Raw genomic sequence first — 26,178 nt, 5'->3', positions numbered from 1 at the left:
GGATTATACGTATGCCTGGGAAAGACTTGAGAAGGCCGCAGTGTCTCGCCTCCGACCAGTCGTGAGTCCCTGTGCGAACAGGGAGTGAAGCAGAGGCAGAGTTACATCCGGCCCAAGTGCTGACAGGCTTCACACACAGAGTTCCTTGGCAGTGTCTGGGACACTTGCTCAAGGCCCTGAAGGCGATCCCCGGTCAGTCATGAACTGACCACTAAGTTAGCTAAGCCAAGACTTCGGTAGTTGTAAACTCTAGGGAATTACAGACTTTACAGAACTAGTTCAGGAAGTTACTAAAGAAACTGACACAGCAACAACCAGAGTAACGGCAAATAGCACCAATAATTCCTGGGGAGGGGGCGTTTGGGTTTCCAGAATTGCCACATTATATTACCTAATATGTTCAGTTTTCAATAAAATTAGGAGATGTACAAAGAAAAAGGAAAATATAGTCTATACACAGGGAAAAAAGTAGCCAGTAGAAACTATCCTTGAAAGGGTCCAGATGTTGAACTTATTAGACAAGGTCTTCAAATCTGCTATTCTAAATCTGTGCCAAGAACTTAAACTGTGTCTGAAGAATTAAAACATGAAAATGATGTCTCACGAAATAGAGCATATCAAAGAAGAGGTAGAAATTATTAAAAAAAAAAAGCCAAATTGAAACTCTGGAGTTGAAAGTATAATAACTAGAGTGAAAAATTTACTGGAGGGGCTTAGTGGCAGATCTGAGCTGGCAGAAGAAAGAATCAGTGAATTTGAGAATTGGTTTGTTAAGATAATTAAATTAAGATCAATATCAAGGTAAGTATAAATCCAGTCTGAGGAACAGAAAGAAAAAAAGAACAAAGAAAAAATGAACAGGGGCACCTCGGTGGCTCAGTCTATTAAATGTCTGCCTTTGGCCCAGGTCATGATACTGGAGTCCCGGGATTGAGCCCCGCATTGGGCTCCCTGCTCAGCAGTGGAGTCTGCTTCTCCCTCCAGTTCTCTCTCTCTCTCGCTCGCTCACTCTCTCTCAAATAAATAAATAAATACAATCTTAAAAGAAAAAAGAACAGAGCTTTGGAGATCTGTGGGACGTCATCTAGCATACTGATATACCCGTAATAATTAAAGTCTCATAAAGAGAGGAATAGGAGAAAAGTGCGCAAAGGTTATTTGAAGACGTAAACTCCCTGAATTCGGTCTCAGACACTTACCTGCGCATCCAAGATGACCTCCCAGAACGATTGATCTAAGGAGATCAGTATCTAGACACGTCACAGTCAAACTGTTGAAAGACAAAGACATGGGGACATTCTGGAAAGCAGTGAGGAAAGTGACTTCTCATTTTTGAGAGACCTTCAAGATTCACAGCTCACTTCTCATCAGAAGCCGTGGAGCTCAGAAGGCAGTGGCTGACAGCTACAGAATGCGGAAGAAAATGCCTGTCAGCCAAGACTTGTGTCTACAGCAAAAGCATCCTTCAGACATGCAGAAATTAAGGTATCATTACGTAAACAAGAGAGAGGGAATTTGTTGTTCGCACACCTGCCCCACAATAAATACTAAAGGGAGTGCTTCAGGCTGAAACGAGGGGCGTTAAGTCATAGAGGCCACGAAGAAAGGAAGAGCCGCGGCAAAGACGACTGTGTGGGTACGTCTAAAAGCATAGTTTTTTTTTTTTTTTAATGACCTTTTGTCTTTTACCTGGTTTAAAGGAAAACTGCGTAAGACAATCTTAATTAATTTAAATACAGTTTAAATAGAACTGTACTGATGGGCTTTTAATGTATAAAGAGGTAATTTGTATTACCGTAGTGCAAAGGAGGGGGAAGGGAGCAGACAGTGTATATTGGAGTAAAATTTTTCTGTACTATTACAGTTAAGTTCATATTAACCCAGATTGGATTGGTTTAAGTTAAGGTGTTAATTATAATGTCTAGGCAACTACTAGGAAAGTCGCTAAAAAAGTACAGAAAAAGAAACAAGGGAATTAAAGTGGTGCACTAAAAATATCTAACACAAAAGAAGACCGTAAGGGAAGAATATAGGAACAGAGGTACAAGATACATCAAAGATAAGCAAAATGGTAGATAAGAACCCTACCTTATCAGTAATTATTTTAGATGTAACCGGATTAAACACTTGAATTAAAAGGCAGAGATGGGGGCACCTGGGTGGCTCAGTAGGTTGAGTGACTCTTGTTCTAATCTCAGGTCTTGGTCTCAGGGTTGTGAGTTCAAGCCTTCTTGAGTTGAGCCTTCTTAAAAAAATAAAAAAAGCAGAGATAGGCAGAATGGATTTTTAAAAAATCCATCTATACACTGTCTTGAAAAGACACCTTAGATTAAAAGACAACAAGTAAGAGGAAGAAAAATAATGTGCCTTTTAAGTAGTAACCAGAGAGCCTAAGGGGCTGTGCTAGGATCAGACAGAATAGACGTTAAGACAAAAATTTAGAGACCTAGAAGAACATTTTATAATGGTAAGGAGTGACTCTCTCAAGGTACATCAACATATGTAGTCACACTTAATAACAGAGCCCGAACTACAGAGACGAAATTCGTGATGAGCTAAAGGGGAGAAGTAGATGACTGTGATATTGGAGACTTCGGTGCGCCCCTTTCAGTAACACACACACAAGCGGACGTGATTAGCAGTGGACAGAGACTCCGCGCCGCAGACCAGCCAGACCTGACATTTATGGACTGTTTCCACCCAAAGCCAGCGGAGTTCACATCCTCTCCTCCAGTGCCCGGGGGCATGCTTCAGCATAGAGCGTATCTTAGCCCATAAACAAAAGCCTCAGTGAATTTAAAAGGATTGAAATCATACAAAATATGTTCTTCAGCCACAATGGGATGAAATTAGAAAAATCAGTAATAGAAGGAAATTTGGAAAATTCACAAGTATGTGAAGATCAAACACTGTCCTCAGGAGCCACCATGTCACAGAAGAAGACACAGGGTGTTGGGTTGTAAGCTCCTTCGGAGCTTCCTGGGCGTAGTTGGATGCTAGGCTCTGTTTGGAGGGCAGGGAGAGACGGACTGAAGAACGGGCTGCTGCAGAGTGGTAGGCGGCGGGTTTCATAAGCAAAACAGCTTACAAGTGAGGCTCGGCGTGAGCAGCTGCAGGACTCACGGGTCTTTGTGTCTGCTCACTGCTCCTTACAAAGTTTCCGTAGAGGCCTTGACTGGCTTCAGTCCCCTGTACTGTCCAGATGGTCTCAGGACCGCATCGCTCTCTCGAGGCTGTCCCTACACTTGCTGCAGCTTTTGGGAGAGGAGAAGCCAAGTGGAACCTACATTCCAAGGACAGGATGGCGGTCAGGAGGTGCCGATTGCCTGCGTCTAGTTCTCCGGTTAACTGGGAATCTCATCTTCTTGATGATCTCCCTCAACAAAGGGAGAGTAAAAAAATAAGATAAATGAAAATAGCCCAATATGCCAAAACGTAAGGGATGCAGTAAGGGCAGGGCCTGGGGGGAGACTTACAGCTGCAAATACCTATTTAAGAAAGAAGATCTCAAATCATTAACCTAATATTTCACTTTAAGAATCCAGAAAAAAAAAAAAAGAGCAAACGAAGCCCAAAGCAAGCAGAAAGAAGAAAATAACAAAGATTAGATCAAAGATTGGTTCTTGGAAAAGATCAGCAAAACTGACAAACCTTTAGCTAGACTGACCAAGAAAAAAAGGAAAGACTCCAAATTACTGAAATCAAGAATGAAAGAAGGGACATTACTACTGACTTTGCAGAGATAAAAAGTATTGTAATGGCATGCTATGAATAATTGTATACCAAAAATTAAGTAATTTATTTTTTTTTCAAGATTTTATTTATTTATTTGACAGAGACACAGCAAGAGAGGGAACGCAAGCAGGGGGAGTGGGAGAGGGAGAAGCAGGCTTCCCGCCGGGCAGGGATCCTGATGTGGGGCTCGATCCCTAGACCCTGGGATCATGACCTGAGCTGAAGGCAGATGCTTAACAACTGAGCCACCCAGGCACCCCCCAAAATTAGGTAATTTAAATAAGATGGAGAAATTTGTAGAAAGACACAAATAACTGAAATTGACTCAAGAAGAAACAAAAGATCTGCATAGGTTTATAACAAGTAAAGAAATTGTATTAGTAATTTAAACATTTCGCACAAGAATCAATCCTGGCCCAGATGGCATCACTGGTGAATTTTATCAAACACTCAAGTAGACAGTTCTGACCCTTCCCACACTCTTTGAAAAGAAATAGAAGGGCACCTGGGTGGCTCAGTTGGTTAAGGGTCTGCCTTTAGCTTGGGTCATGATCCCAGAGTCCTGGGATCGAGCCCCACGTTGGGCTCCCTGCTCAGCTGGGAGTCCGCTTCCTCCTCTCCCTCTGCTGCTCCCCCTGCTTGTGCATGCATGTACTCTCTCTCTCTCTCAAATAAATAAATTTAGAAAAAAATCATAAAAAAAAGAAATAGAAGAGGAAGGAATACTCTCCAACTTATTCTGAGGTAATTATTATTATTTTTAAAGATTTTATTTATTTATTTGACAGACAGAGATCACAAGTAGGCAGAGAGGCAGGCGGGGGGCGGGGTGGGAAGCAGGCTCCCCGCTGAGCAGAGAGCCCGATGTGGGGCTCGATCCCAGGACCCTGGGACCTATGACCCGAGCTGAAGGCAGGGGCTTTAACCCACTGAGCCACCCGGGTACCCCTCTGAGGTAATTATTATCCTAATAACAGGATCAGACAAACACATTATAGGAAAGAAAACTACAGTATAAAATCCGTTGTGAATCTAGAAGCTAAAGTCTTGTTTTTTTTTAAGTTTATTTATTTTTTAATCCTGTGATCATGATCTGGGCTGAAGGCAGATGCTTAACTGACTGGGCCACCCAGCTGTCCCGCAAATACACTCTTAGGATAGAAATACTCAACAAACTAGAAATATGAGGGAACGTCTTGATTTGATAAAGGGTATCTATGAAACGTCTACAGCTAAGATCTGACTTAATGGTGAGAGACCGAATGTTTCCCTTTAAGATTAGGAACATGACAAGGATGTTTCTGCTGTCACTGCTCCTGTTTACTCCTGGAGATTGTAGCCTGGGCAGTGACAAAAGAGAAAGGGAAAAAGGTATCCAGGTTGGAAAGAAAGAGAACGGACCCCGTGTAGAGCTGCCACCATTCTGTGTATAGAAAATCCTAAGGAATCCAGGAGAAAACTGTTAGAATTACAAATGGGTTGAGCAAGGTTGTGGTATATAACATCGATAGGGAAAAGTCAATTGTATTTCTCTATACTAACCATGAAGGAAACTGTCCTATCTATAATAGCATCAAAAAACGAAATACAGGAGGACCTGCCTGGCTCAGGCGGCGGAGCACATAACTCTCACCCTTAGGGTTGCGAGTTGGAGCCCCAGGATAAACTGGAAGAGTAAGTTGTAGCAGCAAGTGAGGCTTGTACAGTTAACTGCAGACAGTTGTTGAAAGGCAGTAAAGGCGCCTTAAGGACGCCCCATGTGTGTGGATTGGGAGACACCAATAATCCCCAATTAACCTAGGGATTTAGTGCACCCTTATTAAAAAAAAAATCCTAGGTTCCCCCTCCCCCTCGCCTTGAGATAAGCAGATTCTAAAATTCACATAGAAATTCAAGGGACTCATAGTCGTCAGATTAGTCTTGGAAAGGATAAGCAAAGTTGGTGGATTCACTTCTCTTTTCCAAAACGTAATACAAAGTAATCAAGACAATGTCGTTATGGTATAATGATAGGTATAGATTAATGTAAAATACATATACATTTTACATTTTTGGTCATTTGATTTTTGACAAGAGTGCCAAGTGCCAGTTCAGTGAGGGAAGAGAATCGTCTTTTAACTAATGGTGCTGGGAGAACTGGACATCCATGCATAAAAGAATGAAATTAACCCCTGCCTCACACTATACGCAAAAATTAACTCAAAACGGATCATAGGCCTAAACGCAAAAGCTAAAGCTATGGAACTCTTACAAGAAAATATAGAAGTAAATTTTGGTGACCTTGGGAAACGGCTTCTCAGATACATGACAGAAGTATAAGTGACAAGAAAATTAGACTTCATCAGAGTTAGAACTTTCATGCTTCGGAATGCTATCAGGAAAGTGAGAAGACGGGGGCATCTGGCTGGCTTGGTCAGCGGGCCGTGAGACCCTCGGTCTTGAGGTTGTAAGTTTGAGGCCCACGTGGAGCATAGAGATTACTTAAAGAAACGAAACTTTAGGGGCGCCTGGATGGCTCACTCTGTTGAGCCTCCGCCTTCAGCTCAGGGGGTGATCCAGGGTCCTGGGATCGAGCCCCGCATCGGGCTCCCTGCTCGGCCAGGAGCCTGCTTCCCCTCTGCTTCCGCCTCTCCTCCCCGCTTGTTCTCGCTCTCAGAAAAATAGAGTATTAAATAGAGTATTAAAAAAACCAACAAAACGGGGGCACCTGGGTGGCTCGTTTGGTTGAGCGTCTGACCCCCCCTTTTTTTTAAGGCTACATTCTTTTTCTTTAAAGATTTTATTTATTTATTTGACGGAGATCACAAGCAGGCGGAGAGGCAGGCGGAGAGGAGGGGGAAGCAGGCTCCCCGCGGAGCAGAGAGCCCGGTGCGGGGCTCGATCCCAGGACCTGAGATCATGACCTGAGCCGAAGGCAGAGGCTTAACCCCCTGAGCGTCCGACTCTTGATTTCAGCTCAGGTCATGGTCTTAGGGCCTGAGTCGAGCTTGGGTTGGGCTCTGCTCTCAGTGCAGAGTATGCTTGGGGTTGTCTCTTTCTCTCCCTTTCCCTCTGCCCTCCTCCCTGCTTGGAGGTACACGTTCTCCCAAATAAATCTTGGAAAAAAAATACCAGAACATACTGGTGGTTGCCTTGGAGGAGGTTGGGGCTTGATCAGAAAAGGGGAAGGGGGTTAAAAGGAACAGACTAGCAGTTACAAAATAAATCAGACATGGGGATGTAATGTATAGCTGATAATATGTAACCGCTTAGTAGGATGACAGACGGCAGCTAGGGTTATAGTGGAGATCCCTTTTCTAAAAACATTACAGAGAGAAAGAGCATGTGAGTGCAGGAGCCACACATGAGTGTGTGTCAAGCAGATGCCCGGCTGGGCGTGTGGCCTGGGGCCCCATCTCACCACCTGGCAGATCCCGACTGGGTCTAAAGCCGGGAGTCAGACGCGTACCTGACCGAGCCAGCCGGGTGCCCCGGGGACAGTCACTTTTGAATGTATATAAATGTTGAATCCCTGTGTTGTATTCCTGAAGCTAACACGATTGTGTGTCAGCTATATTCAGTGAAGAAAAGACGGTCCGGTTCTCCATTTGTCAGAGTTCAGAGTGTCTTTATCTTCTGTGGCAGAGCGACTTTGACCTTTGAAGTCTTTTCTTCTGATGTGTTGTCGCTGAGGGTTTCTGTGCTGAGACCCCCTCTTCCTGCACATGAGTAAAGAGAAAATGTGCAGAATGTCCCTGATGATGATTCCTACACGCTTCTGCGCTCACCGCGCTGTGTGCACTTTTTGCTTGTTACCCTGTGTGGTCCTCATTCCAGCACGTTGGTGGATGGCAGTCCCATGTAATGAAGGAGAAACTGAGGCACGGCAAGGCCACACAGCCGCGGAGACATGGGGCAGCATTCCGGTCCTGGCTCGATTGCCGACCTCGTGGGCCCCCGTGCTCGCACCTTCCGCGCAACTTCAGCAACAGTATCTTCCTTCAGAAATGGGCTTTTGGGGATGTGTGCCTGGCTCAGACAGAGAGTGTGTGACTCGTGATCTTGGGGTCGAGTGCCAGCCCCACGTTGGGTGTAGAGATTACTGAAAATAAATAAACTTAAAAAAAAATAGGCTTTTGTTTGGTAAATTTTGGGCTTTAGGTTTACTTAGTGAAATCATTTATACATAGACCAAAGTTCTCTATTTAGACCAAATTTTATTGTAAATTTCATACTTACTACCTTTACGTTTTAGTGGTTTGGTATCTTTGGTAAGTTGTGATGGGCTCCTGTACTCTCCGTTTCCAAAGTTGGGGTCACAGAACACAATACTGCCAGTTGATTAGTTCAGCACGCAAACAAGAAGAAATCATTAACCAGCACGTTATTCCAGAAGAATGACCGGGGCGGTAATTCTGAAAACCCAGGAGCCTTTATCGAAGCCTGTCCGCAGAGTGCGTTCTTTGCTATTGCTGGGCACAAATTGTAGCTCGTTTTTGGGCAGTGGTTTTGGGCTAGTCCAGGTTGTTCATTAGCTCGCAGAGCTCTAAGTTCACTGTGGTCGGATTGCCTGCTAGGAGCTCAGTGCCCTCAGCGGCTGCCTGACCTGCTGCGTTTAGATAGAGACACACAGGGTGGCAGAGACCAGAATGTCTTCACCGTGGAGCAGGTCAAGCCCGGTGAGGCTCATTGCTCCAGTCCAGTTACTCTTGTCGACAAATTTTCCCTTCGGAAATTGGTTTTTGAAGTCGGGGTGGGCAGTAAACCTCTCCCCATCATGAAAGCTAATGCTTCATCTGAAAAGATGATTTGCTCCCGCAGTGGGGGGTGGCGTGGTGGCTCTTGGGGTCCTCTGCCTGGAGAGAGGTACAGTCTGAGTGAGCAGGAACTAGCCTTTGCCAGGGCAGCCCTTGCCCAACCCCGGTGGACAGGTTGCCCTGCGATGTCCTCACGTCATGGAGAATGGTGAACTGATGGTGCGCCGCAGAAGGGGCATTTTGGTGAATTTAGGACATCCTGTTAGTTTGAATGTGTTAACCCTTATGTGGATTATTGGTCACTTGCAGTCATACTAGATTTCCTTTATTTTTTATTTTTTTATTTTTTTAAAAAGATTTTATTTATTTGACCCACAGAGATCACAAGCAGGCAGAGAGGCAGGCAGAGAGAGAGGGGGAAGCAGGCTCCCCGCTGAGCAGAGAACTTGATGAGGGACTCGATCCCAGGACCCTGAGATCATGACCTGAGCCGAAGGCAGAGGCTTGACCCTCTGAGCCATCCAGGCGCCCCTAGGTTTCCTTTAAAACTTACCTTAGACCGGCACGTTCGAGCCCAGTGCAGCAGGTGGAATTCCCCTTTGGCGTTTTCAGGGTTGACACTTGGGGATAGCCTTGCTCAGCGGAGTCAGTTGCCCCGTGTCCAGTTAAGGGCTCCATCTGTGGGCTGTGTTGTGAGGGCTGGTGCTCCTTGGCCTCCATGGTGGTGTCTCTGTGTGAGATGGTGGCCCTGGGCCGTAGTCCGGGCCCAGTCCAGTGATTTGGGTGGACTGGCCTAAACCTGAGCCCAGGGAGGCTCCCGCACCGGGCCCTCCACTGTGAGTTCCCCTCTTGCTGGGAGCCCTGCGTGGGCTGATGGGCTCCTCCCCTCGAGAGGGAGCCCCATTCATCCTGCCCAGCCTCCTTTGTCCCTGTTGGTCGCCAGCCAGCCCTGTGGCGGGGGTGCCTGTGCAAGGCTGTTGAGGTGGGAGAGGATCAGGTTGGGGGCAGGGACAGGAAGTGCCTGGGAGACTGAGGTCACTGTGGCAGCAGGCACGAGGGGCACCCCACCCTGTTCGGAGAGGTTGGGGGGTTTCTTGAGGCTGCCATCCTCACTGCTTAGTTGGAAGGGGGAGGGGGAGGGGACGCAGCTACGGAGGACTCAGGGTGGGGGGAGAAGGGCATGGCTAGGGGTTCTGGAGAATCTCTTTGGGTCCCCCCTTAACGGGGAGGGTGATGCACAGTGCGCGGGGCCTCGTGCGCAGGCTGTGCTGGAGGCGTGGATGGCACCCTGCGCCCATGGAAGAGACTCGGCTTTCGTGCGGGGGAAGCTGTGGTCAGATGCACCCGAGGACCCAGCCCGGGGCAGGGCAGCGTCCAGCTTCAGCGTGAACATCCCTGCACTCGGGTCCACTGCCTCACTAGGCAGTCTCCTCTTCTGTTCTCTTCGCTGTGCAGTAAAACAGGAGGCATCCCGGGAAACCTGTGCCTTCAGATTCACAGGCTATGACAAGGTGAACACCCTTGTCACCTCCACCGGGGTGATGGCCCCAGAGGCCCTTCCATGTGCCCTTTCCCATTGACCTCCCCCAAACCTACTGCCATTGTTGGGTGCCTTTGCACCCTTACGGGTCTCACACGGGCGCCTCCTGAGCGCTGTGCTTCGGTCTGCCCGTTTCTAAGCATTTCCTGCTTTTTCATATTTCAATCTGCGTTCCTGCCTTTTCCTCACAGCAGTCTGTTGAAGACCCGGGATGTGTAAGGGGCAGTACGTTGGGAACCCCTAGTGGGGTCCCCGTGCTCTTGGCCGTCTGTCAGCTGGGGACGGAGGCCAGATCACATGTAGCTGACACCGTGGCCAGACTCGAGGTGCTGCCCTCCTGTTCTGGGGGGCTCGTGCTGTCTGCTGACGCCTGTGACCTAGCCGCTGTGCGCCTCCCTGCTCGGTCCCAGGCAGTCCTTTGGGAGGGCACCAGATGGTGGTCGTCTCATCCCTTCCATGGGTGTGTTGGGATGCTCGGACCGAGAGCCCCTTCCCTTCCTGAGCGGCTGCCCTGGGGCGCTTCATGTGGAAGAGGCACGACAGCTGCTTGACTCTTCCCTTCCAGTGCCTAGTTTCCAAGTTCATTGGTTCCTTGATATCCTCAACGAATGAGGTGCTTTTTTTTAAATAAAATTTTGAACTCATGGATTTAAATGTTTTTGTGAATTTTGGCCACTGCACTTTTTATCCTTTCTGAAGCTCGGGCTGTCCCCGCTTTGGCTAATGGCGTCTCTCCGTTGGGTGCCGAGTGTTCCCGACGTGGCCCTGGTGGTGTGCGCTCCTCGATAGTCCTCGTCCAGTCCAGGCTTGCCGTGGGCCTCGCCCAGTCGTGGGTTCGGCAGTCCTGCCGGGAAGCCTGGCTTCCTGTAGTGTGACATGGTGCTCCCGGAGCACAGCCTGGAGGTGGGGGTGCGCATGGCCACCCAACATCGTCTTGTTCTGAGCCTCCTCCGAGGACAGCTGGAGGGGACACACGTGCGCATCTCGGGGGGAAAATGCCTCACGAGGCCCTTGTGGGCTCCAGCTCAGGTCGGGACAGCTGGGCTTTTCTCCGGAAGCTCGTCCGCCCCAGGATCTCGAGGACGCTGGGGGTGCCTGGGTAGGCTACATCCTGACCCCTCGTGACCTTCATCCTGTTGCACCGTGACAGGCTCTGAGCCTGCCACCATCCGTGTGGTGACAGGGGACACCCGGCCCGGCACCGCTCCTGCCCCGCCCGGCCGCGGCAGTGCTTCGTGTTTGTGCTGCCGCCTGCGTGCTTTCCCCTTCCCACACCTCCGTGCAGCTCCTTCGCTGTCCCTGGAAGCCTCGGTGCCCCCTCGGTGCACGCTCGCTGCCGTGGAGTGTCGCCGGGGCCTGCACGCCCATGTGCTCTGGACCCTCGCTCTCGGTGAGGTTTGCGCCGGGCGCGCTGGGGGCTGGCTGTGCTGGATGGAGAGTCCCGGTCGCACGTCTCCTTTCGCAGGGCTCGGCCGTCACGTCTTTGCTTCTGTGGCGGGGCGGGGCCAGACTCCGAGTGTCTTCGATTTTCCTTCTCGCGTGAGCTGCTTGCGCCTCTTGGGTGTTCAGAGGATTTTTCCCTTTGCCGTCGGGCACTGTCATTACAGTAGGTGTCGGTTGTGTTGTTTGGGGTCAGGACTCCCAGGTACAGGTGTGGAGGTTTCAGGAAGGCCTCTGGGTGACGGCTGTAGTCTGTCCTGCTGCCGCGCTCGCCTTTTCCTTCGGGGCTCCTGCTGGCCCCAGGGTGTGTCTCGCTCCACTTCTGCGTTCATGACTTTTTTCTTGAGTCCTTTATCGCGTCCTTCGTTTCTGCGTGGTGTCAGTAACGTTCCTTGTGTCTTCTCCTGCCAAGACCTCTGTTCATCTGTTCTCGTATTCCTTCTGGGTTAGTCTTCGTTTCTGGAATGGTTTTTTTAATTTCTAATTTACTTGACTTCTGTTACCTGATACCTGAATTTTTCTAGTGGACTGTTTTCTTCGGGTCTCTCCGCATGCTTTGAAGGAGAGGGCTCTGCTGTTGCTTGCTTCCCGAGGCACTTTCCCTGTTCATGGGGCTGCTGTTCTGCTCCCGCGGCCTCTGTTCTGACGTCTGCTCCTGTGGGAGGTGAGCCCGGTACTCGCTGTGGCTGATGCCTATGTGAGGGCAGTTTTCTGAGCGGATGGTGGAGGCCAGGGTCGGGGGGGCTTTTCCGCGCAGCGCTCCCCGGCTGCTGCCTCGGTGACCGCTTCCGCAGGTTCCCGGCCCTGCCCTGCTTCCCTGGGCCTTCCCCGACCTGCCGCTCGTCTGCTGCTCAGCGGGACTCGGAGCAGGCCCCGGCCTGCGCGCGGCGGGCGGCGGCTGCAGCTCCCCTGGGCCCCACGCACAGCCTTCTGAGCTCGCGCCGGTCCGCTTCGGGCCTCCCTCCCTCCCGTCCCGCGGGCCGACCCCTCTCCTCTCTCTGACCTTGCCGGATGAGCTGCATGGAGTCCTGTGGCCTCGGGGGTTTTCCCGGGGAAGGAGTGCGCTGGCGGGTGACTGCAGCTGCCCCCGAGCAGCGAGTCGGGCCTCGCGCGCGTGTGCCCGTGCCCCTGTCCAGGGACGCCTCGCCGGCCGTGGTGGGACAGAAGTGCGTGGTCGTGTGTTTGCTGTGAAGCGTCCGCGGCGAGGAAGCTCTGGGTGCGAGGCCGCCACCGCCGCCCCCTCGGTCCTGTTCTGCAGCCGGCGCCCGACTCACTCGTGTTTTTCCATCTGTCCTGGTGGTAACTCCTCTTGCTTCACGTGCTTCTAGTTTTACTTAACGCTTTTCCAGTCCCAGCTAATACCTGCGGCTCCTACGAAAGCCGGTCCCGCTCATTTAGCGTCACTTCTTCCCCACCGCCGCCCAGGGTTTCCCTGAGCTCCGCTCCGGACTGACCCCTTCGGCTGCACAGGACAGGTTCCTGCCCCTCGGGCTCTCCGGCCCTATAGGGCCGCGTAGGTGCGGCCGGGCGGAAGCGGATCCCTGTACGCCGAGTGAGAAGCACGCGTGCACGAGGGGTCACGGGTGCGCACTCGCGGGTGCACGCTCACACCCAGACACACATCCGTGCTCGCACACGGGCACGCTCAGCTGCACACGCCTGCACAGCGGTTTGCTGTGGGTGAAGCTGCCTGTCGTCAGCAGGGGGCGGCCGGGATACCGTGTACGTGGCCATTTGCGCCAGGTCCGGAAAGCCTAGTTTGGCAAAGATAACCCTGTTGAAGGATGGTTTAAGAAACAGTTGGCCCCCGGGGCGCCTGGGTGGCTCAGTGGGTTAAGCCTCTGCCTTCGGCTCAGGTCATGATCTCAGGGTCCTGGGATCGAGCCCCACATCGGGCTCCCTGCTCAGCGGGAGCCTGTCTCCTCCTCTCTCTCTGCCTGCCTCTCTGCCTGCTTGTGATCTCTGTCAAATAAATAAAATCTTAAAAAAAAAAAAAACAGTTGGCCCTTGACCTGCCACCCTGGGCCATTAAAGCCCACTGCTCTCACCTGTTCCCCCGTCCCTTCCCCGACCCTTCAGGGAGCCTTTGGCTGCTCCTTCTGTTACTCCCACGACCGGCTCTGGCCTGCGTGACATCAGGGCCGGTGTCGGTGCCTGGATTCCCCCTCCCAGTCTGCCTGCGCCCCTTGCTCCCCAGAGCCGGCCGCCGTGCTTGTTCTGTTAAAGTTCTCCTGCCCTCCCCCCGCCTGGAACAGTGACTCCCCAAGGCAGGAGGTGTCATTTTAGCCTACGTCCTGGCACTCAGATGGCGCCTGCTGAGTGAGAGGCCACATGGCCCTGTCCTGACCAGCTGCTCTGCCAGGGGCTTTCAAGGGTGCTGTGTTTTAGCGAGTTGGTAGTAAAAGAATGATGTTCTCGGAGTGTCCCGGACAGGAGGAGGTTGCTTTGCTGGAGGAGGTGACATAAGTTCCACGAGGGGAGGCAAAGGAGGGCTGAGCATGTGGAGAGCATCTCAGAGGAGGACACGGTTGCGCCCTGTGTCAGGACAGCTGTAGAGCACATGGGGCTGGGGGTGCTGGGGGTGGGGAGGCTGCTCTGGAGGCCTTTGTCCCCCCTCCGAACACGGTCGTGGTGCAAGGACTAGCCCGGAGACGGTGCTCCATCGTGAACCTCGTTCCTGCTCTCATGTAGTCGGGGGTTTACGGAGATGTGCCCTCGTCTACAACTCACCGTGTCCCATGGGAGGAATTGTTTCTTATATTTTTACAGTACTTGTTAAACTGTGTCACCCTTAGAAGGTCTCCCACGCTCTCTAGGCCTCCCTTTTCACACTTGGCCAAGGTGGAGTAAACCTGAGTATGGTCTGATGGCTGTTCTTCCTCTGACACGCTCCATGTGCACAGATGTCGTGGGGTTGGGTCCATTGCGGTGTCCAGGGCTGTCAGGCGTGTGACGCGCCCTCCATCTCCTTTACACGTAGTACAGAAAACTTCCCAGATTTCCTCCCAGATGGTAGAAGTGGATTTACCAGACTTCGTAGGTCAGTGCATTTCATAGAGAAAATTAGAAGCATAGTATAGTTAAAACTTCATACTTTTAAAAATTGCCCGTGGCAGTAACAGTCAATTTTAGGAATAAACTTTTAGCTGATAATGACTCACTGTGGAAAGTGTTTAGCAGGTGTTTTGAGTGCTCTCGGTTCCAGAACTGTGGCAAAAGGAAGGATTGAAAACGGCGCTGTAGAACCCTCCTGTCCTGTTGTGGCTGCTTTCCTGTGTGGTGCTTTTATGGACTTGCCCTGTTTTCACCCGGGGGCCCTGTGTGAGGCCCCAGCTTCTGTCCCAACCACTACCCTGCTGGTTTCGGCTGTTGGGAGATTGCTTCTTTCCTTGCCTCCTAGAAGCAGTGGTTCTGCCTTTGATTCTGATGTGTTGGTCTTGTCAGGGGACAGATGTTTGCGTAGAAATCAGTTAAAGTAAAAATGTATTTGTGTTCTCTTTTTTTAGGTAAAAGTAAAGAAGCAGAAATAAAGAGAATAAACAAGGAACTGGCAAACATTAGATCAAAATTTAAAGGTAAGTATGTTCAATCTTTTTCATGAAATGGACTTTTTTTTTTTTTTAAAGATTTTATTTATTTATTTGACAGACAGAGGATCACAAGTAGGCAGAGAGGCAGGTAGGCAGAGAGAGAGAAGGAAGCAGGCTCCCCGCTGAGCAGAGAGCCCGATGCGGGGCTCGATCCCAGGACCCTGAGACCATGACCTGAGACAAAGGCAGAGGCCTTACCCACTGAGCCACCGAGGCGCCCCCAAAATGGGCTTTTATAAATTTAATATAGCAGGGAGTAGCCTTCTGATGCCATTTTAATTCTTTCAAACCAAAGTTCTGAGCACGATTACTCTCATGGCTCTGTTACAGTTAAAATGTGTTTGGGGCGCCTGGGTGGCTCAGTCATTAAGCATCTGCCTTTGACTCAGGTCATGATCCCAGGCTCCTGGGATTGAGCCCTGCATCAGGCTCCCTGCTTTGTGGGAAGCCTGCATCTCCCTCTCCCACTCCCCCTGCTTGTGTTCCGTCTCTCTCTGTATCTTTCTCTGTCAAATAAATAAATAAAATCTTTTTAAAAAAATGAAATCTGCTTAAAAGATTTTATTTTTTTATTTATGAGACAGAAAGAGTGAGCAAGTGAGTGAGTGTGAGGGGCAGAGGGAGAGGGAGAGAATCTCATGCAGATTCCCTGCTGAGCGCGGAGCCCAATGCTGGGTCGTGCAACCCTGAGATCAGGACCTGAGTGAAATCAAAGGGTCAGACGGTCAGCTGACTGGGCCACCCAGTGCCCCAGAAGTAAGATGTGTTTGAAGTCAAGCCATTGGTTGCTCTTGACACTGATAGCTCATGTAGAATTAACCAGGTCAGGTGGCCCCTCGCTGGACCCAGCCTTGTCCCTGACCCGGTTCAAGGTGGAGGTCTCGAAGAGAGGCACCGCCGGAGGCTGCTTGTGGGTCTCGGTGCAGGTAATTAGCAGCTCCCTAAGGAAGCCCATTTGGCTTTGTGGATGAGGAGTGGACGTGACCTAACCCTCTCAGTAGACCGCCACTTTCCCTGAGAAAAGACCCCCATTTTGAAGAACTGTCTGGCGTAGGATTTTAGTCTTGACTGGAGACCCTTAGTTTGAAACCTTTACTTTTTCTGGGTTTGAGATCTGGTTCAAGTGTCCGCGCAGCCCGAGAGTGGCTGAGGCTGCCCAGAATTAGCGAGTGGAGGAGAGGGCTAGGACGGAGTCCAAGAGCTGTAGGGGTGGGTGGCGGGCAGAATTTCTAGGAATGGATGGCTTTTCAGGACTTGAGAATGGATATCCTGTGTTATTAAGTGATGCAAAAACTAGTGGAATTTGGGTATTTCTCTGTTGAGTGCTAGGGAAAGTATTGTTTTCTTTTCCTTTTTTTTTTTTGCATCGACTGCTTTATTTCAGGGCTTACGGCTGACAGCTCTCCCCGACCTAGCCCCTCCTCTGCTACAAAAGCAACTGAACTTGCAAAGGGGTTGTTCTGGCTATAGGACATGGCTCAGAATCTCAGGCCTTGGAAGGCAGGGAAGGAGGGAGGGCAGTCTAGGTCCAACGAGCAAGTGCTGGTGAGGCAGGCAAGGAGGCTGGAGGCAGCCTGTGCTGGCCTTGCCCTTGCAGAGTGTCGGGACACTGGCTCTGAGGAGAAGCAAGCATGTTCATGGCTTTCATAGCCAGTGAAGCTCTTCAGGGCCCTGGGGGAGCCGGCAGCGCGCCCCTCCTCCAGTCTGTGCCCACAAGCACACTGCCACGGCCACGCTTGTGGCTGTACACACTCACACTCACATCCACTCCATACACGCGGGGGCCTCTGAAGGTCTGGATCCACAGCCTGGACCCGAGTGTCTCTGGACCGGCAGCCGGCGGGACAGGTCCACGGCAGATGGCGCTGCCAGGGTCGTGGGTCCTCTGCATTGCTTTCGACTGGCTGCCTCGCAGGCATCTATGCAGTCACGGTACATGCCCGCTGGTTCCGACAGATCCGTGATAGGCGTCTGGAATTCCTCTGGGCACATGTTGCGAGAGAGGACTCCGGTGTTGCAGGCACGGTCCGTTTTTACGGCACAAGACTTATGGGCTTGCAGAAGGGGCGGGTGGACGGTGTCTCTGGAGTGCTGGCCGTCCTCTCGGGGGGTGAACTCGAACTTCCATATGGAATTTCTGCACCCCACGTCTTTTCTTCTCATTGCGATGGTGACTGTGTGTCGTTGGGTGAGAAGCCGTCAGACTGTCTCCCAGAGTGGCCGCCCCACCGTGGGTCCCACCAGCCACACAGATGAGCCGGTCTCTGGTGCCGCCCGTGGGCTGGCTTTGGGCCATTCCGGCAGGTGCGCACAGGGAGCGCACGACTGTTTTGCGGATTTATTGATTTATTTATTGGGAGGAGGGGGTCTCGCTTTCGTTTTAATGTGCGTTTCCCTGATGGCATGTGTTGTGCGCTCGCTTGCTGTCTATGGGTCTTCTCGGGTGAGGGCTTTCATTGTCTCTCCAAGGGCCGGCACGTGGCGGTCCGGAGTGAGGGCGCTCTGCCCGCCTGCAGATGTCTTCCTGCTCCGATGCTTGTCGCATCATGTCCCCTGTGTCTGCTCAGCTGCGACGTGCGGTGTTGGTGATCTTCTCGGGCCGGTTCTCTGTGAAGCAGGCGCTGAGGTGGGCTTGGAGGACACAGGATTTATGAGAGAGGAGTGCCCGTGAGAAGTGAAGGGAGGGAGAGGGCTGCAGGCAGGCCGAGGAGGAGCCCTGTGGAGCCGCTGGCCTGTTAGGGAGCTTTGTGGTGCAGATTGCCTGTTAGAGGCGTCTGCATTGGGTGGGAATGGCTGGGCCCTTGTCGCATCCCCTTACTCAGCTGTGGCTCGAAGCCGGGGAAGGCAGCCCAGGACAGGACCGACCCTGCCCGCTCACCACACTCAGCAGCTCCGGTCCTTAACTGAAGGGAGGGTCCGCGTCTGCTGCACGGGCTACGTCTACGTTTGGAGATGCGTAAAAATTGCTTCCTAGAAAGTGAATGCCTAATATGCGTTAATCGTGTTGTCACGGAGAAAGAGTTCATGGCCCTTCGGATGGTAAGTCTTCGGGTTCTTTGTGTAAATGTTTTGGGGGCAAACAAGGCTTCTGTTGTTTCTTCTTTCCTCGTGCCTGCCTGAGCTAAGCTGTCCTATATGGGAAAGAGCTCCCCTCTCGTCTGTGAAGCAGCTGGCATTACTGCATGTGTGTGCCCTGACCAGTGACAGAGGCGAGAAGACCGACCTTGGTCTTCAGGAGCGCGCACCCCGGGGCGCCTGCTACTGTTAGGGCGGATGAGCAAAGTCAGGTCTGCGCCGTCCGGGAGAAACGGAGTGCAAGTCACTAATGGAGACCTGCACGTGCGTCTCAGTTTTCTCGTAGCCACATTTAAAAAAGAGAAGCAGATGAAACTAATTGTGGGGGCACCTGGCTGGCTCGGTCAGAAGAGCACGTGACGCTTGACTTGGGGCTGTGAGTTTGTGCCCCACGCTGGGTGCAGACGTTACTAAAAAACAAAAAAATAAAACTTAAAGAAACCTACTTTTAATTTACTCAGTCTAGTATGCCTAAAATGTTGTTGCAGTGCGTGGTCAACAGAAAAGGTCTCTCTTCCGACAAAGAGGCATCCTACATGTTTTCCTTGCGAGTCTTTGGACTCTGGTTGTGCGCTCAGAGCACACTCGGGTCAGACCGGCCACGCTTCGGGCTCCGCAGCCGCGTGTGGCCGGAAGCCGCCTTGCTGGACGGTGCAGACGTCAGCCATGCCTTCTGTGGAAAACAGAAAGACACAGTCGTACACAGAACTTGGAAAGTCTAACAGAGTGACAAGAAGAAAGGGGCTTCCTGAGGCTGCTCTAGGAAGAGGTCGTGTCCACAGAAGTGAGGACAGCCCTGAGCTGTTTGTGCCTTGCGAGCAGCTGCTAACCCCGACGAGCGAGCTGCGAGGCAGACACTTTGGTCTCCGTGAGATTCGACAGCGGTGCTGCCTGTCAGCGTGCTTTTGCCTTCCCGGGGACACGGCCACACCTGGGGGCTGCTGTCACCACCGGGAGCCGGTGCGCTGCTGCCGTCTAGCGCGCAGAGGTCAGGGAGGCTCCTAGCTGTCCTACCATGCACAGGACAGATGCAGCTGCGGGGGTGGGAGCCCTGCTCCAGGAGAGGATCAAAGCCTGGAACCCACCAGAAGGGGAGAGCCTGCCACGTTACACTGAGACTCTCAGAGGCAAGGCCCTCAGGGCAGGGGTGGACCGTCATGGATGTGCAGCGGGGCTTTGGGCCCCTGAGTGCCCCACAGAACCTCAGACTTCACACTGGCTTCGGTGAGGAGACGACTCCTGCAGGAGGGGCGCACATGAATCCTAGACCCGACTTCTCACACAGCATGTCCAGTATACAGTCGTAGTGACCGCACACGGGACGGCACGAGCAAGAAGCAGAGACAGAATTACCGGGGGTCTGAGACCAGATTTCAGATCACAGTACCGAAGTCAGTCTACCATTTTTAAAGAAAAGGCTTGCTTTAACTTTTGAGCAGGAGACTTCTGGTGTGAAAGGTGATGGGGCGAATCGTGATAGGACCAGGTGGACCTTCCAGAACCGAGACCTGCAGTAACCAGAAAGAAGGACTCTGGATTTCAAGCAGCACACGTGGTTGCGGAGAGATTAGTGCTCTGAATGACAGGGGAGAACCGAACCCGTCCCAGGTACAGGAGCCTGGATACAGCACAGACGAGGGCAGACGGAGGCTGCAGAGACAGAGGGCTGTGCTGAGAGCGTCTGGGAGGTGTAATTAGTGTCCCAGGAGGAAAGGAGGGAGGATGTGACGGCTTTAAGATCGCAGGAAGTCGTGTGTGTGGAAGGAGAGAAGGTCTGCGATCCCCTTGATGAGGATGGAAGAAGCCCTCAGGCCTGGCAGCGCCAGCACCGGTGAGGCATTGTCGCCTATGGCGTGTCATCTGACCATCACTTTTTTTCCTCCTAAATCCTTTGAAATCTAATTCCTAATTCTGCCTTTCTAGATTTTATGCATTGACAATTTATTTTTCTGACTTCAAAAGATTGTTAGGTATTTTCAGTATTTTAATAAATTTGTGTATCTTTTAAAAAATGCATAACACTTACCGTACTGCAGTGAAACGTGTGTGTAGACGCGTTACTGTGGGAATGCAGGCGTGCGGCGCCGGGTGGTCCTGGGAGGAGCCAGGCGGGGGGTGCCCTGTGCTGCCAGGCGGTGGTGCGCACGGCGGACTGCCCGACAGCCGCGTGCTGACCAACCAGCTGGAGGCTGTACCCTGCCATTGTGTCTTCTAAGAATGAAGCTGAAACGGACCTTTTTCAGACAAAAATGGAGCCCACGAAATTCTGAAGGATGTACTTCAGGCCAGAAACAATCCCGGAGGAGAGGCCAGAGGTGCGGAAACAGAGGAAAGGAGCGGCAGATACGTATGGAAATGTACGTGATCTTTGTGCACGAGACCTCCTTGGGGAGTTACAAATACATGTGGAATGAAGGACTTGACAGCAAACAAAAGGTGATGAAACGTGACTCTCCCAGGAACACTAGAAAGTTGCATCTATCATCCCAGGCCTTGCCTTCAAGAGAGCTGGAGGCCGATGGCTTCACCGGTGAGCTCTGCCGCTGGAGGAGAGGTGTGGGGCTTGGTCATGTGACATGGCCCACGGGCTGTAGACAGTGGCCGTGTGCCACTCTCAAACCTAAGCTGGTGGCCGCTCGCCCCTTGGGGGTCTTCCCATCGCCTCCATGAGAACATGCTTTGGGTGCCACTGTGCAAAGAGGAGGAGAGGCACCTGCATGGGCCTAGATCCGCTCTGGCTGGAGGCCACCCTGTGGATACTCATTAGCAGGAAGTTGGGGCTTGTCACCGAAGCCCCTGAGTTTTGGGGTGGAATGGGGTAGTTACTGTGCTGTGGGCCGGCCCGCGGTCTTGAGCCCACTGGAAAACAGCTGCTGAGGTAGCGTTGACAAGGACCGATGGTAGCGCGTCCCTGCTCGTCTCTGCTCGTCTGCAGTTTCCCAGATGTAGACGCTACTGGAGTGACCACTGGGTGGCCCCTAGGTTCCAGGGGTGCACGTGTGAATAAAGAAGTGCCCACGAAGACCTTAGGTTACTGCGGGTGTAGCAGGACCGAAGTAAAGCCCGGCTTTCTGTGGGGAGCGTGACGCTCACTGGGAGGGTGCGCGGCTCCGGCTGCAGCGCGCCCCGGGCTCTGCGCGGGTCTGTCCTCGCCCGTGCTCTTCCCGGCGTGTTCCACAGTCGGCTGCACGAGACCTTCACGCACAATGAAACGTACTCAAGTGTGCCCTTCGGGTGTCGGAGCTACGTGTGTTCCTGCCGCCGCTGGCGCGAGCGGACAGATCGCTTCCAGCCGGCGAGTGCGCGCTTGCGTCCGTGGCTCCCAGCCGCCTGCCTCCGTCCCCCGCAGCCACCGGCCCGCTTTCTGCCACGGGAGCGCTGCCGTTTCCGGAAAGGTGCTGCGAAAAGAGCCGCGAAGGTGGTCTCGGAGGGCCGCGGTGTTCACCTGAGCGCGGCGCCGCCAGGGGGCGCTCACGCTGTCTGTGCGCGCGGCCGGCCCCCCACCGGCCCGGACTTGCCTGCGGCCGGCCCTGCGCCCGGGGTGCCCGCCGGCGGGGGCGGAGCGGCGGCGAGCACTGCCGGGGCGCGCGGCGCCGGCCCTGGGCCGGGAGCGGGGGCCTCCGCCCGCGGGAAGCCGCCGCGCCACTTCGGGGAGTGGCTGCGCGTGTCGTGCTCCTGCCTGCGGCGCCGCGTCCCCCACATTCTCGCCGCCCCTGGGGTGGTGCGTCTTGCGAGGGTTCGTTCCGGGCCGCGTGCGTGCTGGCGCCTTCTCGTGGTTTTAATGCGTCCCACGTTCCCGCCGCCGACGCGGAAGCGTCAGAGCGCACAGCCGGGCTCGGGTCTGCGGGGGCCTGGGAGGGAGGGCGGGTTTCCCGGCGTGAGTTCCTGAGGCGGCGCGGGGCGGCGCGGGGCGCAGAGGTGAGGAAGCTCGTGTCCAGCCGCGGCGTCGTCGTCTTCGTTCCACCGTGAACGAAGCAAATACTTGCGGAGCACCAGCCTCTGAGGACTGGGCGGAGAAGGCTCAGCGCTCAAAATCGCGCGCAAGGTCCGGTTCCCGGGACTCCGCGCTCTGCCCCGGCCACAGGAGCTCCTGTCTGCGGCCGGCCCGCTGCTCGCTGGCATCTTGCTCGTCGGGCGAGAGCGTCTTTCTGGGCAGGAGAGCGTCTGACTCGGGGGCCGTGCTCAGACCCCACGGTGGGCGAGGTGCCCTCTCCCTCCTTGATGTCCTTGCGCACGTGACGCCCCACAGAAGCTGAGCGTTTGGAAACCGCGTCCCAGGCCGTGTCTGTGGTTAGCACCAAGGGCCTGTCCCTAAGGCACAGCTGACAACGTCAGCCTGCGGTCTGCTGGGGTCGTGAGTAAAGCTTGCGGACGCTGAGCTGCCTGGATCTCCCCAGTCCCTCAGGATTCCTTATCTTGGACGAATTTTAACTCTGCGGCTGACGAGACAGGATGGGCCTCGAGAAGCAGGAGTGACTGAACGGGTATTTCCGGGGTCATCAGTGCTGCGGTGGGGCGGGGGGCAGGTGCCGGGGAGCAGCAGCGTGTGGGTCCCCAGGCCGACCTGGCTCTGACCCACAGGGCAGGCGACTCTCAGGGGCGCCTGCCTGTCCTTCCCTCCAGCCCCAGCCCGGGAGAAGGAGGGAGCCTGTTTGTGCGCGCACCTGGACGCAGCAGTGACCGACTCAACTCTCCAGTCTTGTGTCTCACCTCAGGCTTTGGTGGCTGTGACGTGGAGCTCTTTGCGCAGTTCCCGATCTGGAATCGGCACGTGTCTGAGGAGCCGGTGATACGTGACCTCATAAGCCATGCTGGGCTCTCGCTCTGTCTGACACTGCGCAGCCCCAGCTCCGCTGTCCTGCTTCAGCTCCGTGTTGGCCCCTGGGGAGGGGGCGGTAGAGAAGCTGGGGGGCCCCAGGGGCGCAGACTGGACCCCGAGCCTCAGTCAGGACGCGGTGCAGTGCGTGGCCTGCTTTCCAGCCGTCTCTCTCCTCTGATCTCGGCCGCGGTGGAGGGACACGGGCCACGCCCTTTCTGGCAGGAGAGGCGCGATTTCGCAGTTAGAAAGTTCTGGAATAGAGACACAATTCTAGCCCGTGCTAAAACCAACATTTTGAGGACCCTCTCAGTCCGGTCTGGTCAGGAGAGTGGAACCACGGTGGGTTAGAGGGACGGTCACTGTGGGGAACTCCTGAGCTCTCCTCAGGGTGACTCAGGAGGTAGTGTGGCCCCTTGGGCTGGAGGAGAGTCCCCAGGAGGACAGAGCTGGAGGCCCCCTCCTTGGAGCAAGGGGGTAGGTCACTCCCTGGAGAGCAGAGAAGGTAGCTGGTTTGGCCCGGCCGGGGCCCAGGCTGTCGGGAGCGCAGAGGGGGACGCTGTCCTCAGGCAGCCGAGTGGCCTGGGGCTGCACAGGGCATCCGGATGCCGGCGCGGCACCGGGTCGCACCGAGGGGCTGGGTGCCCATCATGGGCAGGGTGGGGCCTCGGAGCGCCTCCTGTTCTCAGCGCAGACTGCGGGAGGCCCCTCGGGCAGCCGTGTCCCTCGGAGGCTTTCTGCCGAGGCAGCCGGGCCGGAGAGGTCTGCAGAGCGGCTCTGCCGCGGCCGTTCGTGGACGTGCCGTTGGAGCTGCCCGGCGGCACGAGGACGCGCGTCCTGCCGGCGCGTTCTGTGCTTAGGACACCGGCTCGGTCTCCGGAGGAGTGAAGAGGGAGGCGCAGCAGCGCCCCGTGGGCGGCCGTCAAGACGCGAGGCTCCGCACACACACGCGGGGTTTCCGGCCCGCTCTGTGCCTGGGTCCGCCTCGTGAGGCGGCTGCGTAAACGCTCCCGGAGCAAGCGACCGTGTGGACAGCAGCGAGCGTCTGGGCTGTGGGACGAGTAGAGCCTTCTGTTTTCGCCTCTGAGGCCGCGGTGCAGGTTCCGACGTGGGGAGCACCTGGCTTCCCCCTTCTTGGCCGGGACACCCGAGGCCGGGGGCGCTGTAGTCCGAAGGCTGGTGGTTTGAAACAAGCCAGAGCAGAGGAAGCTCTGGAGGCGCCGTGAATCCCAGACTGTGTGGAGCCCGATTCCAGCATGCGTCTCGGAAGGGACATTGCTTCCCACGGTGGCCACTGCAAGGGCTCCCCATGGCAGGCCCCGGGGGTGGGGTGACCCATGGGAAGCCTTCCCCACGGTCACTCGGTCACTCGTGAGCAGTGAGGAGCCCCGAAGAGCAGGTGGGGCCGCACGGGGCCGGCGCCTGGGGGAGGCGCGTAGGCGGAGGGCCGGGGGGGGCCCCATATTCTCAAGGCCGTGGTTCCCTTCCCGATCGTGCTGAGTTGTGGCACAGATAGGCAGGTCTCCCTGCTGGAGCCCTTCGGGGCCGGAGGTTCCCTCTGCCACCCTCTGACTGGAGAGGTAGCCCCTTCGGGTGCTCTGGCTTCAGGCAGGGTGGCCTCTTACTCTCCTCTGGGCTGGGACCGGGGTTACCTTGTGGGGCCCCCAGGCTGTGTTCTGGGTATCGGCAGTCGCCGTCTGTCACGGGCGCTGGAGCTGAGAGAGGCCTGATTTTGCCTTAATGATGGGCCTTCCTTTCCTATGGGCTTAGCCTTGAAAAGTGTGCCTGCCAGAAGTCCCCCAGCATCAGGGAGGGCTGGAGGAGGGGCCCAGTGTCCTAGGCCCTGCAGGAGCAGAAACCAGGGTGCTGCAGGGAAGGGGCCCCCAGTGCTCCCATGGCTGTCCTCGCAGAACTTGGTGTGATGGAGCCGTGGGTGCTCCCTTTTCCGACGCTGCTGTTTCCTTTAAGATATGCTCTGCGTAGCAGGGACCGTCTTCCAGGAGGTGAGAGGAGGTAGGGTGGGACTCAAGGCTGGCTTGTCAAAGGAGGCTTCCAGAATAGATGGAGTCCAGGCTGGTTCTCGAAGGCCTACTGGGTGGGGAGGAGATGGGAGATCGTGGCCATTTGCCCGCAGACACTCCCACAGCAGGTGGGGTGTGTTCTAGCCAGGAGGTGACAGAGCTGCGGTTCCCAGGTACACGGAGCAGAGGAGTGAGTGGGGGCTGAGGGGGCGGGAACCAGGCCTGGCCTCCTTTCGTATTGTTTGGTCATTAAATTACATGTCAGTTTGTTGGTGGAAAGGACGGAGGGTTTCTCAGAACTTCTCAAGGTGGGGTGACCAGCTGGCTGGCTGACGTTGAATTGTCATCCTAAGGAAGTCTGGGGGGAGGGTCCTTTGTCCTAGACCACCTTTGGGCTCAGCCAGTGCTCATTCAGGGAGCCCAAGTCTCCTGACCCCTCACCAGTGATGACCACTGCTGTCTTTACCTTGCCGTTTCCCCTAGGTCCTGTTAGTTCCACATGTGTCCCTCATGGGTCCTTCACACTGTGGCACCCGTGTCACTGGAAGACTCAGCTCAGTAAGATGACCAGTCTTTCTGGTTGTTGCTTCTGCAGTCTGTTAATGGTTGACTCCAAAGGAATATTGTACGCTTTGTCAGGCGAGGTTGGAACTTGTGATACTCAGAATGGTGCAGGGTGGTCATTTCTGCCAGTGATGTGTCCGGAACCTTGTCACAGTCTCTAGTGCGGAGTTCAGTCATGCTGTGGTTAGGGTGAAGACATGGGCCCTTCTGGTCTTTTTTTTTTTTTTTAAGATTTTACTTATTTTAGAGAGAAAGAGCGAGCATGGGCATTGGGGGGCGGAGCAGAGGGCAGAGGGAAAGGGACAGGCTGAGTGCAGAGCCTGGCATGGGGCTCAGTCCCCTGACCCTGAGATCACGTCCCCTGAGATCACGATCTGAGCCAAAACCAATAGTCAGATGCTCAAGGGACTAACCCATGCAGGCGCCCCTCCCCGCCCCGCTCTTCTTGTGTGATTTCCGTGGGTGGGCGATTTGTCCTAAAACTGAAGTGAAAGGGGGATCATCTAGAGCACTGCTTATCTGCCTATGTTAATAAAGTTATTTGAAAGACTGACTTTTACGTATAAGTTGGGGCTCTGTTAGGCCGGAGGGAGGCCCCCCGGGGCCCGGTGTGCCCCGGGCTGTCTTGGGAGGGCAGAACTCTTGCTGCCAGAGATTCCAG

The 26,178-nt window shown here is 54.1% G+C and overlaps 1 protein-coding gene and 1 non-coding gene across 4 annotated transcripts in view; both read left to right on the top strand.

The window, feature by feature from the left end:
• AP2A2 (adaptor related protein complex 2 subunit alpha 2) overlaps positions 1-26,178 on the top strand; it is a 79,691-nt gene that overhangs the window by 19,519 nt on the left and 33,994 nt on the right. For all 3 annotated transcript variants that reach the window (XR_004385218.1, XM_032879812.1, XM_032879811.1), the window contains exon 2: positions 14,958-15,026. Coding sequence is in view for 2 of the 3 variants with exons in the window: in XM_032879812.1 (XP_032735703.1) it covers positions 14,958-15,026 (69 nt within the window). In the remaining variant the exon portion in view is untranslated. The remainder of the gene's footprint in view (positions 1-14,957; positions 15,027-26,178) is intronic.
• LOC116880641 lies at positions 19,868-19,993 on the top strand. Its single transcript, XR_004385240.1, has one exon. It is a non-coding gene; the product is annotated as a U6atac minor spliceosomal RNA (small nuclear RNA).

This window comes from Lontra canadensis, unplaced genomic scaffold (assembly GCF_010015895.1).
Source record: "Lontra canadensis isolate GAN:19392208 unplaced genomic scaffold, GSC_riverotter_1.0 scaffold66, whole genome shotgun sequence".
Taxonomy (NCBI): domain Eukaryota; kingdom Metazoa; phylum Chordata; class Mammalia; order Carnivora; family Mustelidae; genus Lontra; species Lontra canadensis.
This window is presented reverse-complemented; position numbering and strand designations above follow the sequence as displayed.